General features: G+C 40.8%; 1 protein-coding gene across 1 annotated transcript in view; it reads right to left on the bottom strand.

Moving 5' to 3' along the window:
- Window positions 1-5,645: 5,645 nt before the first annotated feature.
- The window catches only part of ZFPM2 (zinc finger protein, FOG family member 2), a 361,626-nt gene continuing 350,233 nt past the window's right edge, over window positions 5,646-17,038 (bottom strand). The window contains exons 6-8 of the mRNA XM_021688338.1: window positions 15,083-15,289; window positions 11,550-11,774; window positions 5,646-8,203 (exon numbers count right to left, since the gene is read on the bottom strand). Coding sequence (XP_021544013.1) covers window positions 5,712-8,203; window positions 11,550-11,774; window positions 15,083-15,289 — 2,924 coding nt within the window. The 3' untranslated portion in view covers window positions 5,646-5,711. The remainder of the gene's footprint in view (window positions 8,204-11,549; window positions 11,775-15,082; window positions 15,290-17,038) is intronic.

Raw genomic sequence — 17,038 nt, 5'->3', positions numbered from 1 at the left:
GAACCCTAAATTAAATTGAATCTGCTCCAAGCCTCCATCCACAAGACTGACAGGGAACTTAATCTGAACATTATGGGAACTCCCTCCAACTTCCAGGATTAGGAAATCGATGGATTATTATCCATGACAAGTGAGAAGGACCCGTTAGTTTCTGGGTCACACTTCAATTCAGAGCACCTGTTGATGCTTCTTGTCCGAGTCCTTACATAAATTGAAAAAGACACATCTGTCGCTTTTGTGCCAGCAAAGAGGGAATAATTGGAGGAGCTAAACCATCAAATCAGCTAGAGGGAATGAAAAGCTTAAGTGGAAGGATTGGCTTTGATGAAGATCAGGGACAGGTCAGCCATTGTAGTAGGAGGAAGGAGTCGGCGTGTGCACACAGGTGAGTCTGTGAGTGTCTTGGTATGAACACCTTCCTGTTCATTTTTTTGTCTTGAATTTTCTGTGTTCTTCTTCAGATATTTTCTTACAATTTCTGTGTTGATCTCCTTCATTCTTTGTTCACCTGAATCATCTCCTCTTTCTAAACCAGCCATGATATTGAGTATGCATTCTTTTATTACATTTTTTTATAACGTTTGTGTCCCTGTTATTAATTTTAAAAGACTATTTCATCGCTGCATATTTTTTCATAAGTATAACAACATCGTATTTTATTTACTTGATTGTTCTCTTGAGGGTCACTGAACCCTGATGAGAAAAAAAAAGTTCTGGATTTAGTGAATGTCATACATTCGCATCATCTGCAACCAAGGTATGTCATATGTAGGAAGTGGAGTTAATGAGCGAAGAAGTGTTGTGAAGCAAAAAGCTCTGACATTCTTCTTTAATATAAAGATAAAAATCATTTGAAATCAATATATTATTTGCATGCAAAATGGGGCTGCTAGGTTCTTGAAAACAGTTTATTTTCTTTCAACCCTGTGTATTCTATTAATATACTGAGCAAACTCTTTTTTCTAGATAGTGCTAAAGTAAACTTTCACCCAGCCCGTGTCTGCTTTTTTATGATTCTCTGAATTAAGAAGGTTGACTAAGTTCCAGACAGATATACAGCCTTGGTGCAGGGTTGTTATCAGACTCCATTCTGCCTCGTGATTGGGTTCCGAGTGGTCAGTGGAGACCTCTTAGTTTAGATGCCATATTCTTTACGGATATCATCGATGTTTGTTAATAACATTCATGTCTCAATCAAGTTCCAAGAGATTTACTAGTTTGGGGAGAACAATTCCAGCTGTGCTGCCACACATTTGCAGAGTCTGGCTGGGAGCCGTAACAAAATAAACTTCCGTTGTTTTAAGTCCCCACGCTTGTGGTGATTTGTTTACGGCAGTCAGGAGAAACTAACATGCTTTTTCTCTATCTCCAGAGATTGTTTGAGCTAGACTTAATATATCAGAGAGAGAAAAAGTAGCTGGAATTTTTACTGCATGCCCTAATATTTGCCTTCTCGTTTAACATGATGTGGAGAGGTAACCTGAGAACAGGATTCATGGGTCTGGGTCTCACCCATTGGCTTTGTGACTTTGGGTACTTAAAGTCTGACCCTTGGTTTTTGCCTGGAAATGAGAGGGCTCCGCCTGATGAAAAGATTTTCAAATATAGTTCCCAGGTCCCATAATGACTTCATTTTTTAGTTTTAATTTCAATACTAACACACATGTATTGAATTATTTTTAAATTATAGTAGTTTTATTTTTTTTTTTTAAAGATTTTATTTATTTATTTGAGAGAGAGGATGAGAGAGAGAGAGCACATGAGAGGGGGGAGGGTCGGGAGGGTTAGAGGGAGAAGCAGACTCCCCGCCGAGCAGGGAGCCCCATGCGGGACTCGATCCCGGGAACTCCAGGATCATGACCTGAGCCGAAGGCAGTCGCTTAACCGACTGAGCCACCCAGGCGCCCTAAATTATAGTAGTTTTAAACACCAAAATGTGTTATATATGAGATAGCAACACTTTGAAGACCAATCGTGTATTAAATTCTGCTACCAGCTTAATTTATTTTGGTGTTGACCACAGAATACCGCTTCCCATCCCCTCTATATTTAATTCAGTGATTTTCAGCTGTGGCCAGAGGACGACAACAGCGAATAGCCCAGGGTCGCTTTGCCAAGAAACCCTAGAAATCCAGGCCCATCTTCAGATATTCTGATTTAGTAGATTTTAGTGCTCTGTAGAGGATTTAAATACCACAGACAATCCGAAGAACCAATATAACTGTCATGTTTTTTACCACCCTTCCCCCAGATCCTTCAACTGGTGCTAATACTCTGACCCTACGTTGTTTTGTTGAACATAGAGTGCTTACATCAGTGAGGGTTGAAGACCTTGGGTTTTCTCTTTGATTTGGTCTTTAATATCTGTTATAATGTAAGCCTGTCCCTAGACTTGTCCTTCTTCACTCACTCAATGTGGGTCTCACTAGTCCCCATGTGGACCATTGCTACGTCCTTTTCTAGCAAATCTCCCTCTCTCTTGCTTCCAGGTCTCACACTTCACCCTGTCACTGTTTCTAAACATAATTTTCATTTCGTGATTCTAGGTAGACAGCAATGTGCCAGGCAACCCATAAACCTCAACCTGGCATTCAAGGTCTTGTGTGACCAGATCTCTATACCCTTGTTTTCTTCTACTTTCCAATCTCCAAGCCCTCTTTTTTTGAAATGTTGTTGCTCACTCTTCACCATCACATGCTACTTTCATGCTACCAATGATAATTAATCTCCACATGTAAAAATCCTGTTTTCTTCCTCTATACTCTCCAGCCATGATCTGAACATCACTATTTCAGCCTCTGCTATCAATTTCCTTCTATGAAGGGCTATTGGAACTCATTTTCAACTATACAAACAATTTTGGAAATATTCTTTTGGATATAGTGCATAAATATTTCAGGGAACCCAGAAGGACAGGTAGTGTTCCTCATCATTGTACTCACCTTACCAGACCCTACCCTCACAATCTTCCCCAACTCTTTCATCCCGTATTGATTTCTTCTTTTTCTTTTTATCTTTCTACTCAGTTTCACTTATCCTTTGTAGCTCATCCTAGTTTATCCTTTAGTGTGTCCCAACACTGTCACATATTAGAACCACTCAGATGGATTTTTAAAAATGTAGATTCCTAGACAAGAGTTTTTCTTTAATTGATCTTGTGTGAAGCTCAATGTACCAAAAATACATATACACTGGCTTTTAAAAAATATTCCCTAAGTGATTCTAATGAGGGAACAGTGCTGAGAAGCTCTAAACTGAGCCAGAGTATACACTCCTTTAGGGAAGCAGTCAAGGATTAATGGATTATACTTCTGCCTTCATCCCCCAAAATAGTGGTTAAAATCCCAGGTGATCAATAAAGATACGCTGACATGCTGACTTCCTCCTTCTCTCCCTGCTTCCCTCCCCGCCCCCCTCTCTTCCTCTCCATGTCGTTCTTTCTTTCTTTTTCTTTCTAAAAGAGAAGAGGAAAAAGAAGAGATTGGGGAAAAAAGTCCTGTTACAAATATCCAGTCCTGCCAGTTCCCACCTGAGAAATGCACAGGTCCTTATGAACATCCTGTGGCGGCCCAAGGCTCTGAGGCTTCAAGAGATTCCTGCAAAACTCTATGAAGCAGATCAGTTCTGTTCACTTTACTGTTTAGTCACTGACTGAAATGGAAAATATTAGTGAAGGTCAAGATTTTACATTTAAAAATAGTTATTCTCGACAAGCAACTGGAGAAATGTTCTTGACAACATAGTTTTTTTTTTTAATGTTTTGTCACAGTATTTATGTTACGTGTGGGCTAGAACCTTATTATGTTCATTAGGTTACCAAATCTAATATGGACAAATAATAATGCATCACAATCTATCTGCAAATAGTGCATCTTAACCACAGATGAGGTAATTGTCTTTTCAGATCAGGATGTTTCTAAAACTGCAATAGACTGCAGTCTGTCTTGATTGGCAATAGGTGCTATCTTGCCCACTAAATCACACCTCATCCCCTCTGGATAGCCAATTAGGTCCTCCATGATCTGACTCATGCTGTCTGTTCTCCACTCCCTGTCAATATGCAAACCCTTGGAATGCACAAATGAGATGTGTAAAATCTAGGGTCTTTTGCAAATTGCAGGCATGAGATTTGTATGTCTTTACTAATCAGAATCACTTGACCGTACCACTTCATTGCTCCTTAAAATGCAAACCTCCCTCTCTGGTAAACTTCATTTAAAAGTTAGGTGTATTTGATCAACAACTGTTACAAGTCTTGTGCATAGGTTTTGCAAATCTTTTAGACACATGAAATTGTTCTTCTTCTGTGCTACAGTGGTGGTGGTGGGGGGTAGAGAACAGAAAGATAGTGCTTATTATATATAGTTGTAATGGAAAAGTTTTCTAGTTCCATAGTTTGGAGTCTCCTGTTCATTTTAATATAATAAGTTATTATAATTATACCACAATCTATTCCTTTTACTGATTTGCCATCATGTTATTATATATACATATATGCACATGTATATAGTATATGCACACATATGTATATAATATATTCAGCTATTCAGTGCTATTTTGAACCTATTCTCATCACAAAGAATAGGTATATAGACTTTCCTTTGTATTTTAAAGAAAAAGAGTATGCCAAACTTCTCCAACAATCTGGAATTTTATTCCATCCATATACATGCATAGTAACAACATTTGTTGAGAAATTATTTCTATCAGAAGTAGAACATTATCTTTGTGATCACCAGGTGCAGTATTGCTACTCTTATATTTAAATAGATCTTATATATGAATTAAATTCATACTTGCAGCATTGAGTTTAGGGTTTCGATTTAGACTGTGCCTTTCAAAAGATAAAACTGATTAATACTACCTCATTACTTACAATACTGCTTCCAGTAATTTTGTTCATTCTTTACAAAGTATTGCATTTAACAGCAAAGGTTTAAAAATTGAGACAGCTGCATCAGCGAAAGAAAATACAAGTACTATACAAGAAAAAAATTGCCATCTTCATTTAACATACATGTTTCAGATTAAGAAAATGGACAGAAACATACAGCTACATACAAATGCAAAGCCTAGTGACTAAGAGACTGTATCTGCTAAAATATAAAGTGCAAACAGAGCCTGATTATCCAAGAATTGAAATCTTAAGGCGAACTTATAGCATGTGTATTTAGAACATCGTTGCAAGTTATATTTTAGCATATACATATATCTGCAACAGCATAGAAGAAGAAATCAAGATACACAAGTGCTTTTGAAGCTATTTCTAAAATGCTTTTCTGTATTGTTCGTGACTATTTTCTTTAAAAGCTACTATACAGTGCAAACCATATGCGCTACACAATAACTATACAATAACATTACAAATGACTTTAATATAAAGTTTTTAAATAAAAAATAACATAACCACAGCTATGAATACTGCTGGTAAAATAAATTAATTTCTTTTTGAAAATGGCACCAATAATACACTTTACTAATGGACTGTAATGGAATTACACCTTAAGTCTTCAACTCAGCCTTAATGAACTATCTCCTGATTGCCCAGATGTAATTCAAACAGCTTTTGTTTTTGTTTTCTGGGGTTTTGTGTGTGTGTGTGTGTGTGAGTGTGTGTGTGTGTGTGTTGTATTTTTTTTTTTCCAGACTGGGTAGAACGACATACTAAACACTGGTACCAAAGGTGACTGGTGTTTATTTATGAAGTTATCTCATTTGACATGTTCTGCCGCATGTGATGAGCAATAAAACTTCTTGTGAGTTATAAAGTTTGAGAGGTTGTTGAACTGAATATCACACAGCCGGCAATATTTCCCACTGGTTGGAGCCTGGGTGGCGCCATTCACACCTTTAGCTATACTAGACAACTGTTCGTCTGCGGAAGGGATTCCCGGTGAGACATTCTCGTTCGTGGCTAACGGGTTCTCAGAGATCCAAGAGGGAGATTTGTGGCCATCTTCATGCTGAGGATTCTGGGAAATGTTCTCCTGCTGTGGGTTGGCAGCAGGTCTGTCATCTTGCTTCAGTCCGCCATTAACTATGACCATGCCTCTGTTTTTGGGCAGCAGTGGCAGAGACTCTTTCTTCGGCACAGCACAGCCGTTCGAGGAAGCCTGGCTTTTCGGAGATTCGTTTTCCGCATTTGTGCTTTGCTCTAGGTCAGCGTTATGGACGACGAGAGAACCAGAAATGTAATCACTTGGCTTTATTCCATAATACGGAGAAAGCTGGTCAGCTCCTTTTGCCTTCTTTATTGCTCCGGGGTAAAGGCATTGGGGAAGAAACAAATGTTTGTTTTCTTCTTTTGTGGCAATGAGCTGAGCAGCTTCACTAAAGACTTTCAGGCCTTGCAGGGTGGCTAAGTGGGAGGAAAATAAGTTTCCGTTAGGGGAAGGCTGCTTCAGATTTCCGTTTTTCTCACATTTTATGATGCTTCGTTCATAGCTGACATCGGGGCTGTTCCGTTCGCTTTCTGGATTCGGAAATACTTTGCTGTCGAGTTGGCCCAGGTCGTTCCGCTGATGTGCTGTGACGGGGCAGAAATTCTGCTTGTGGGCCAGGTAGTTCTCGACTTTATTGAAGCTGATCTTGCACACAGTGCACTCGTGGTAGTCCAGCAGCCTTTTGGGAGATGTGGTCGTCCGCTCCGACTGGGATAAGCACTTCTTGCTGAGATCTATGGGCACGTCCATCTCGAGGCAGGAAACGCTGGAATGAGTGGTGTCACACTTGGACACTGGGACACATTTGTTGATCGTCAGAGAAGTTTCCAAGTGCTTTGAGACAATTCCCGGAAAGATATCGCATCTTGGGTGGTAGCACTCTCCAAGCCCTTCCGTGGGTTCTTGAGTGGAGGTACAAGGATTGCTGAGGTTGGCGACGTCAAGAAATCGCTGTTGGACCAGGGGAGGTCTTTGCTCCTGTTCAGGTAGGCACATCTCATACATCTTCCTTCGCTTGCGTGTGCGCATGGTTCTCTGCATGGCAGGCACTTTGTTGGAAGCAGACCTCTTTAGTGGAGGGTCGTGGCGCGTAGCACAATAATACTGTTTGTGGACCATGTAGGTTTCATGCCGGCTGAAGGTAATGTTGCAAGCTTCACAGGTAGTCTTATTTGGGTCACTTTCCCCATCCACCAGGGGGACACCGGGATTTTTCACATCAACAGGTTTTCCGTTAATTTTATCGTCATTGCTGTTAGAGGGGGAGACCTTCTTCGCTTGAGTGGAAAAGTCCTTGTCATGGCCCTTCCCATTTGGCCCAATTAAATCTAAAACGGCGGAAGAATTGATGCAGGACGTTTGAAGAAGGGGATTCTCAGGATCAGCAGAATGAGCGGCTGGGTTGAGGAGGTTTATGGAGGTTTGACCAGTGTTGGGGCTCACGGCCTCAGGCATCTTCTCTGAAACACCAGGGAACTCTGGGGACTTGGCCATCTGCTGCCATCGGCTGCTGCAATAATGTTTTTTGTGCACTAGGTAATTATCCAAATTATTAAAGGTTATGTTACACTCAAAACAAGTAGCCCCCTTGGGCATCAAGGGGCTGTAAATTACAGGAGGGTAGCTACTACTTCCGTGCCTCAGGCGCCGATGGACCAGTTCAGACATCTTGGCTAAGATCTCCGAAGCTTGAGGGACCATGGTGATGTCTTGAGGGAAAGCAAACTGAGATAGGAAAGGGCCCACGGGGAAAGAAGGCCCAACATTAGGCTGAACCGGAGATGAGGCAAGCCTTGGACTCGAGGGCTCAGACTTTATTTTTGTGTAAGAAAAGCTTTGTTTGTTTGTTGTAGGCTGTACCTCTGGTCTCTGGTTAGTGAGAAAGAGCTGCGTCTTTTTCTCACACTTGTCCAGCTCGGTGTCCGAGCTCGCATCTTTAGTCTGCATGGCCTTTTGGCTCTGGGGGAGTTCACTCCTGGTCAGCAAGTCTGGAGCTGGCTGTAGGCTATCTTCGGTCCCGCTTGGAGAGTGTTCCCTGTCACTTTCTCTGGGAAGTTTGCCCCCAGGGACATGGAGCTCCTGGTGCTGCAGCAACTCCCTCTGAGTCGGGAAGCCCAAGTGGCAGTGGTTGCATCGGAAGGCAGCTTGAGTGAGATGCGAGAACAGGTGTTGGTGGAAGCCAATCACGGAATCGGCGGTGTAGCTACAGACGGTGCATTTTAGACTAGCACCAGGGGGGAGGAATTCTTCCATTTTCACTCCTGGAGAGACATACAAAATAAGAATACTGAGAACCACGCGCACTGGCTTTCTAATGATAACAACCTATACACCGCGGGAATGAATTGAAATCTTTCAGAATCTCGTTTGTGATAGTAGCTTTTTTTTCTTGTGACAGCTTTTGTCAGGTGTCATCATAGTAAGAACACCTCATAGCTTCCAGGGCACGTTCAAGTGTGTTACTGGAGAACAGAGGGACAGTCTTCACTGTCTCCATCTCCCAGGGCAGGAAACAAATTCAAGGAAATAAGGGAACTGATTATGGCACTAAAGCTATTCGATGACAGAGCCATGGCAAAACCTCAGATTTCATAATTTCTAACCCGAGAACCTTCTCATTACAACACTATGCTCTGCATTGGGAAGAAGCAGGTATAATATATACATTAGAGTTGATACAGATAACCTGTGTGCAAATCAGGTAACTCTCAGTGCACTAGATTAGGTATTTATTCAAAAGAATCCAAGCAGGAACCATTTGGTAAAGTAATTAATAACCTCCTAATTTATCTTTGGTACAAATCTAAGAATTTTATGCATTGATTTTGCTGAACATGGTTTATCTCTATCCAGGGCTGATATTCAGCTAGTACACTAATACAGTCGTTTAGAACCAACATCGTGTTGACTGATACCGGCCTGTTTCTAGTCAGTTATAAAATATTTTGAATATCACCAGTGACTGGTGAGGAAACTTTACTGTGAGGTTGTGATTTATAAGAAATACATATTTGGTCATTCATATATGTTAAGTCTTTGACTGGGCTTCCTGGCTCAGCTCCCTAAATCCTTGGAATTTCCTGTGATAAGAGCAATGAAAGTATTTTTGTTATGTTAATGAAGTGACTTTTAGAAAGCCCTTAGGTTACCTAAGGGTGGAGTTGGTTGCAATGAGAACCAACCTTGTAATTAGACGGTTTGAACTTTTAGCCCCTCCTCCCCAAACTCTGGAGATTGAGTTTAAATGGCCAACAGTCAATATTTAATTAATCATGCCTGTGTAATGAAGTCTCCATAAAAACCCTAAAGGACGGGGTTCAGAGAGCTTCCCAGTTGGCTTGAGGAAAGTGGCAGCCTGGGAGACGGCACAGAAGCTCCTCATCCTCTCCTCATACGGTGCTCTAGGCATGTCTTCCATCTTGCTGTTCCTAAATCATTTCCTTTCATAATAAACCGGTAATTTGGTGGGTAAATGGGTTCCCTGGGTTCTGTGCGCCACTCTAGCAAATTAATTGAACCCCAAGAGGGGGTCTTAGCAACCTCTGATTTAAAGCTAGTTGGTCAAAGCATAGGTAACAACCTGGGTTTTCTCCTGGCAACTGAAGTTGGGACAGGGGGCTGATCCTTTAATCTGGAAAATCTGATGCTGTCTCCAGGTGATCGTGTCAGAATTGAGTTAAACTGTAGGATACCCATTTGGTATCTGGAGGATTGTTTGGTGGTTATGAGGGAACGGCTCCCCCCTATGTATGGGAATTGAGATCTGGACACCTTTACTCACTAAGGTCAGCTCTAGTTCCCATTTGTTGGCATATGGCTAAATCAGGCATGGCTCATGCTCTCTGCACTTTAGACTAAAATGAGACCTGCCTTTTATACTTATAAGCTGAAAATATGGTAGGAAAAACCCCAGTCCTATAGCAATAAAAGGGGATGTATTTGTGTCTCCTTTTCTCCTTAACTGATCCAATACTCATTTTTCTATTTAGCTGAAAGGTCCCTCTATCCCTCTTTTTGTTTTGTGAATGACTGGCTACTCACCATCTGAGACAACTGCCCTGTTTCTGCTTCCTCTGCTTTATCACCTACATAAAGATAGCTCATTTGTAGGGAAAGGGAAGAGAATGGCTAGAAAGGAAACTGCCTATTTTTATAGGTTCAAAGACAAAAGCTTGCACAGTACTAGGGCATTGGAGGCTGGAGCTAGTTTTTTGTTTTTGTTTTTAAACTCAGCACCTCTTTCAGTTTTTTTTAATTATTCAACTCAAGCAAAAACAGTGAAGGCAGTCACCCAGCAGTACCTTTTAAGTTTTGTATTATGGGTGCTAAAAACTGTGACGCCCAAACCTTGGTTTGTCCTATTCACAAACATTTCTAGAAGTATCTAGAGTTAATATAATTCTGTACATTTGATTAACTTAAGTTTTTTAAAAATACAGGAATGGGGCGCCTGGGTGGCTCGGTTGGTTAAGCGACTGCCTTCGGCTCAGGTCATGATCCTGGAGTCCCAGGATCGAGTCCCGCATCGGACTCCCTGCTTGGCAGGGAGTCTGCTTCTCCCTCTGACCCTCCTCCCTCTCATGCTCCCTGTCTCTCATTCTCTCTCTCTCTCTCAAATAAATAAATAAAATCTTTTAAAAAAATAAATAAATAAATAAAAATACAGGAATGAATTAGAACACTATGTGATGATACTAACGATAATTGGGCATATAATTCCAAAGTAAAATGGGAACAGTTGCCACTGTACTGTTAAAGAGTGAGCTTAAAAACAAACAAACAAACAAAACCTACTTGTTTTTTTAGCCTAATTTTTCTTCAGGAACTTAAAAACGTAGTACTAAAAGTGGTTGTATGTCACAGAAATCAACTCAGCTGTTGTGCATGCTCGGGAAGTCAAGAGCATTTTATAGATTCGTATTTAAAAGTTAATTTCTCTCAAGTGTGATTTTAACTGGACCTATCAAAATAACACTGTTATTTCAATTCAGCAAATACTTATTTTTATGTACCTACTATTTATTCCCTACCATGTGGGAAATAATATGGTCAGTTTCCAAAGATTACTTGACATTTAAATCAATGAATATTAACGACAACATACAAAGGGTATTAAGAGTTTATTTCTGAAATGGTGCCGTTAAAAAAGAAAAAAAAAGGGGCGCCTGGGTGGCTCAGCTGGTTAAGCAACTGCCTCCAGCTCAGGTCATGATCCCGGGGTCCTGGGATCGAGCCCCACATCGGGCTCCCTGCTCAGTGGGGAGTCTGCTTCTCCCTCTGCCTGCCATTCCCCCTGCTTGTGCTCTCTCTATCAAATAAATAAAAATAAAATCTTTAAAAAAAAAGAAAAAAAGAATGACTTGGCCTGCAATCTGAGTACTGTAATTGTTAGGAAAGAATTCAGATCCAAGTCCTTTGAGTAGAATATATTGATTATAAGTGACATAAAATCACAATCAGCTGGTCCAGCAAGTTTGATTTTGAATTTATAGCTAGGTATAGTTAGATAGATATAGAATTAGCTATGTTTGCATTTGCGAATATATGTATGTATATAGAGAAATGGTAGTCTCCTGGAGCAAAAGCAGCAGCAAGGGAAGCACTTACCACTGTGTGAATTCAGGTGCATTTCTAGTGCTCGGGCATTTGAAAAGCTCTTGGTGCATTGCGGGAAGGGGCACAGACTGGAAATCTGAGGGGCACTGTCTTCATTCTCTTCTGACACCGGAGCAGCTTCTCTTTGCCTCCCACTGCAATAGTACATCAAATGGGCTTGCAGATTCCGTTCACTCCGATACCAGATGCCACACGACTTGCAAGGAAATATATCCTCTGCGGGTGAAAACACAGGGACACGTTAGCGGCTGCCCATTTGGAACCAACCCTGGGTGAGGCGGCATTTAGTTCAATGTTTCTCGGAGACTGCTCGCAGGTTCTGAATTAGGCAATCAGACAGTGATGAGGCAGTCTTGGGTGCTGTTCCACGGCCCAGGACTACACTTTTAAAGAACTGTTACTTACACCCAGTGCAATTTACCTTCCCACAGACTCTTCAGAAAATGGTACTGTAGGAGGCTCCACCAGGAAAAGCACAGGAGATTGATTTTAAGTTGTTTACAATGTATTTAGGGTTTAGAAAAATATGCATTTATAAATAGCAATGTGAACTGGCTTATCTGATTGACTAAAAGGTAAGGATCGGATAGCTGAATTAAAGTTAGCCCTGGTGCCAAATCCTGACATCATTTGTTCATTTAATAAATTAATTAGAGAATGCCTACTATGTTCTGGACTCTATGCTGAGTTTGTTTGACATTTTAAAATGAAAGACCAAAAAGCGGTCATCAAGGATTTTACAGTCTCCTGGGGTTGATGAATAAATGGTCAGATAATACATTAGGCTGCACTGAGCATTCTGATGGAGGCATCTGAGGAGTGCTTGGGGTGTGGGATGAGACACTAGGTGGGTGAGAAGACTGGAGGAAGGACAAGGTCAGAGAAGGGTTCAGAGGGAAGATAATGATGTGCCCTGGCTGAGTGGTGAAGGATGGACATTCTGCAAGTCAGGTGGAAAAGACGGTTGGGTCTTCCTGACCAAGGGCACAGCCCAGGGAAAGTCATGGGAGAGTGAGAGAGGGACTGGGTGAGGGCTGGGAGGCTATTCCAGGCAAGGGGCATGATGGGGACTGGAAGCCGTAAGGTTGGAGGAGGCAGAAGTAGCGGTCAAAGACTCTGTAGGCTCTCTTAAGAAGTTTAGATTTTTATCTCAATGATTATGGAGAATCACTGAATCGTTTTAAGCAAGAGATGGACAAAATCAGATATTATAGAATTACAACAGTGAAGTAGAGTTTCGAAGGTAGTGAATTTGGAAGGAAGACACGACTGGGAGGAGGCAGTTGCAATAATCTAAGTGAAATATGACAGAGTTTGAGTTGTTAAGTCACACTAGGATATTTTTGTATGTATTTTGTATGTATTTACTCATGGAAAAATTCTCCATGTGTGTGTTTTCCCCTTTATCCATTTATAGGCAAGGAAACTGAGATTGACTAACTTGCCCATGATCACGTAAGTGAGTGAACTGGGATTGGAACCTAGTGGGAACACTCTTCCATATCAGTGGCAAGGGGGCCAGAGAGGAAGAAAACTTATATTGAGGATGTAGAAGTGATTAGGAGCGATGACCACTACTTTGCCATTCGATGCTAGTGCGGAAGGTAAGGTCTCTTCAATGCCCAGGCTTCTTGTTAGCATTTCTGTGTAACGGTTTCATTCAACTCTATAGGGAGCAGAAGACAGACAGGTGATGACGTCAGGCAAGGACAGGTATAGGGTGACCAAACCTGACCCAGTGTTGTGCAAACCTGGCACTTTGTTAGTGAAAGGGAGCACCAGTCAGAGGGACGCCAAGTAACACTGGAAATTGGGGCTAATCCGGGCAAACTGAGGCATATGGCTGTGTTAGATATGTGGGACTAGATATTTCGGTAAGAAATACAGGGGAATGTGGGAAAGGTGACAACAGAGGTCTAAAACTCAGAAGAAACAGCTATATGTGAGATTTGTGAATTGTTAATACAGAGTTGGTGATGGAACCCATGAGAGTGAAGGAGATGGCTCAGGGAGAGCACGCTGAAGGGGATAAGGAGGAAACTGAGGACCAAATTGTAGTGAATGAGAAGTAAGGACAGCAATTACAATATAGGATTTCAAAATAAAATTTGATTATAAAATTATATACTACTGCTGTTTATTATTTAGCTCTTCCCACCGATTCAGAGGGCCATATTGCTTCGTGTTGCATCCATTTAAGCAGGACGAATTTTAACTGATTAGCTCATTTCAGAATGAGACCAAAGTCTGTATGCATCTATGCTGATTTATTTGGGATCAGTAGTTATCCTGTTACAGAAAGCAAACAGAGTATAATCTCAACTATAATTAAAAACCACATTCACACATTGGAGCTTTACAATAATTTAAGGTTCTCCCAGGGTCCCTGGTAACAAAACCCTTTTGCTTCACATTCAAGTCAGGCCTATGTTATTTCAAGTTCCTCACTACCAGAATCAAAGTAAAGATCCAGGAAAAGCAAATAACTACATTTACATGAAGGAGATCCAAAAATACTACCTCGGGTTAGGTGCACTGGATCCAATGTTTGGATGTACAGTAATTCCAGATGCACCCGAGAATTTCTTTAAAGGTTACTGTGACAGCAAGAGCATAATTATTGTTGAGTATTTATTTATTTTTAAAATATCAAGACATCATTACGGTATCTATAATTCTGCATCATTCAGTCTTACGAATTTTCAGGTACGTTTTTGATTAAATGGAACACGTCGCTTACCTACTGGCTTTGGAATCTATTCCCCTCTTACAATGTGACTGCTATTCATGTTTTCTCACAGAGCTAGATGATAGCAGAGCTGAGTCTAGAACTCAGACCTGGGGACTCCTGGATCACGGATTTTCTGTCATATAAAGTGTCACTCTGTGTGTTCAAGGAATACAAACTAAGTTCATCAGTCATTTTAACAAAATATAATTACAAAGGCATATTTGCCAGAGCATATTTTTAAATTCTCCATACATGTATGGAATTCTCCAGCTCATATGTATTTTTCTTTATTTTCCCATGTTTCTTTTTTGTTTTTGTTGTTGTATTAGGTGATGTCTTGATTTACCCAGGCTATACCTTCTCTTTATTAATATATCTAATCCAATTTTGATTTCTTATTTTTTTCCTTTTTTTAAAAAAAGCTTTTAACTCTATAGCCCTTAGGGAATACCACAGTTATCCTACTAAAGAAGCATCAATGAAAGCTATTTGACCCCCTCATAGCTAAGTAGCCTTGAATGCTGTTCAACTAGTTTAGAAAGTCAGTTTTTTTGTGTGCGTGACATTCAAGAATCCAACCTGAAATGAATTTAAGTGTCCTTTTCATACTCCCGTGAGAAGCGATCACAGATACACACACACACACAAAGTTAGAAGATAAAATGAAATCACAACACTGGAGAAAAAAGTCTGTCCTTGGTTGCCTGTCAGTAGACATTTTTTTTTTTTTCTCCCATAAATACCCATCAGCACTACAAAGCTATTGTACTGGGCTATTGCACTCAGCACTTACTATTGACAATAGCTGTAGGCAAAATAGAAGCCATGGCAGCTTGCTGAGGAAGCAGCTGAATCGAGTCCAGCAGGCGCGCAGGGTACATCCCTTCTGCAAGAGTCATCTGACTGGCAGCTTGTAGCCTTGAGTCAAAATCCACCACAAAGGCAATTAGCTCTTCACCCTCAGAGATGGCCTTCGTCGTGGTGCACCAGAGCTGACCCCCTATTAAGAAGAGAAAAGAAAGAGAAAGAGCGAATTGACGTAGAACGCTCCAGCCTGCTGTACACTGGAGTGATGGCAACAGCAGCTTCTCGTGTTTTTCACATCACTTTCTACCCGGGGCGGAGTGTCTGATCGAGACCACAGCTGTACTCCTCTTCCCTCCTAGGTGGAAAATCGTACGCCTTGCATGAAATGAACTGTTCAGTGGCCTATAGTAGGAGAGGACTAAGAACCAAGAATAGACATCACCTGTGGAGAGTTTTGTGAACCGTTTGCCTTCTGGGGTTTGCCTTGATCATTAACCATGCTATGACATGGCCTCGTGCTTACCAAGAGACACGGTAGGGATCCAACCGCAGAGATTTCTTGCAGGTGAGCCTTTGCAGTTACTCTTTCTGTACCTTATGGAAATACGAAGTTATTTCTTCCTCTCTCCCTCCCTCCCCCCCCACGCTCTTTCTTCCCCAAATACCCACATGCCGAAAACAAAACAAAACAAAGTACACGAAAGCTCCTAAAATCTAGAAAGTTAAAATGACATTCCAGCTAGTTTTACTTTCCCTATGTCTGCTGCCATTTTTTTGTTGTTGGCTTAGTGATCTTTACTTATATAATATTCCTTATAATGCGACTTCTTTATCTCCATTTACCCTGATTGAACTTCCTGAAAAGAAGATATGCCACAGATCCTTTTCAAAAGGCTTATTTAAATAAAGATTTGTTTAAATGAAAAGAACCCTTTCTTCAAATACTAAGATATACTCTGGCTCTGCACTTCAAGTGATCACGTGTGGTGCATTAAAAAGAAAATTAACTATGCAAGTACATCTTCTAATGTATTGGAACGCGATAGCGTATGCTCATTTATTTAACATGTTTAGACAGGCAAAGCACTTATATTTTGTTATCTACACTCTCAGGCCTAGATACGTATCCTATACAGTTATGTCTGAAATAACGTGGCATACTTGATATGTTATGAAGCTTTTTTTCTCATTGTGTATATATTGCAAAGCTATATATTATACTCATTAAGCAAGCAAAAATTGTACCCATTCTGATAACTAATATTGCTCTGTTTATCTTTCAGCATTTCTCTTCAACTGCACTTCATTTCCTCCATCCTTAAATAGATCATAGTTTTTAAACAACTTGTGGTAAAAATCTGCTGGAAAAGATAACAACGGCATCCAAGATGGCAGAATCGCACAGAAGAATCAGGACACTTCCAGAGAAACCTCGGACAGTTAATTACACCAGCTGATCACGTTTTAAAGGTAAGCAAACAGAACCCCATCCACAACAGTACAAGTTTGTGAAAAATACAGCTCAGATTACGTACCTCGAATTTGTGCGAAAGTTGCAAAGTAAAACCCAAATGTACCAAAAGTGAGACCCAAATCTACCAAAAGGCTAGAAGACAACTTTTTTTTTTTTTTTCACTTTGACTCTAACGGATCTGAGATCATCCACGTTTCACAAAGTGGAAGAACAGATTCGCTTTGACACTGCCTTACTTATTTACAAATAGAGAAGCTGAGCTGCATCTCCATGGAAGCCGACTGAGCACGGCCAAGTGCTCAGTGTTGGTGTGTCTGCCGGAGCCCATTCTTCCCCCAGGAAGGCTTCTGCCTTCAGCGGCTGTGCCTTCTCTGATGTGTATACAGAGCCAAACTACTTACAGCTGTAGACAAGGTAATCATTCGCACCTTATCTTTCCTCTGGAGTATATTTATTACGTGCATCTTT

The sequence above is a fragment of the Neomonachus schauinslandi genome, chromosome 4 (assembly GCF_002201575.2).
Source record: "Neomonachus schauinslandi chromosome 4, ASM220157v2, whole genome shotgun sequence".
Lineage (NCBI taxonomy): Eukaryota > Metazoa > Chordata > Mammalia > Carnivora > Phocidae > Neomonachus > Neomonachus schauinslandi.
Note: the sequence above shows the minus strand (reverse complement) of the source record. Positions and strands in the feature narration are given on the sequence as shown.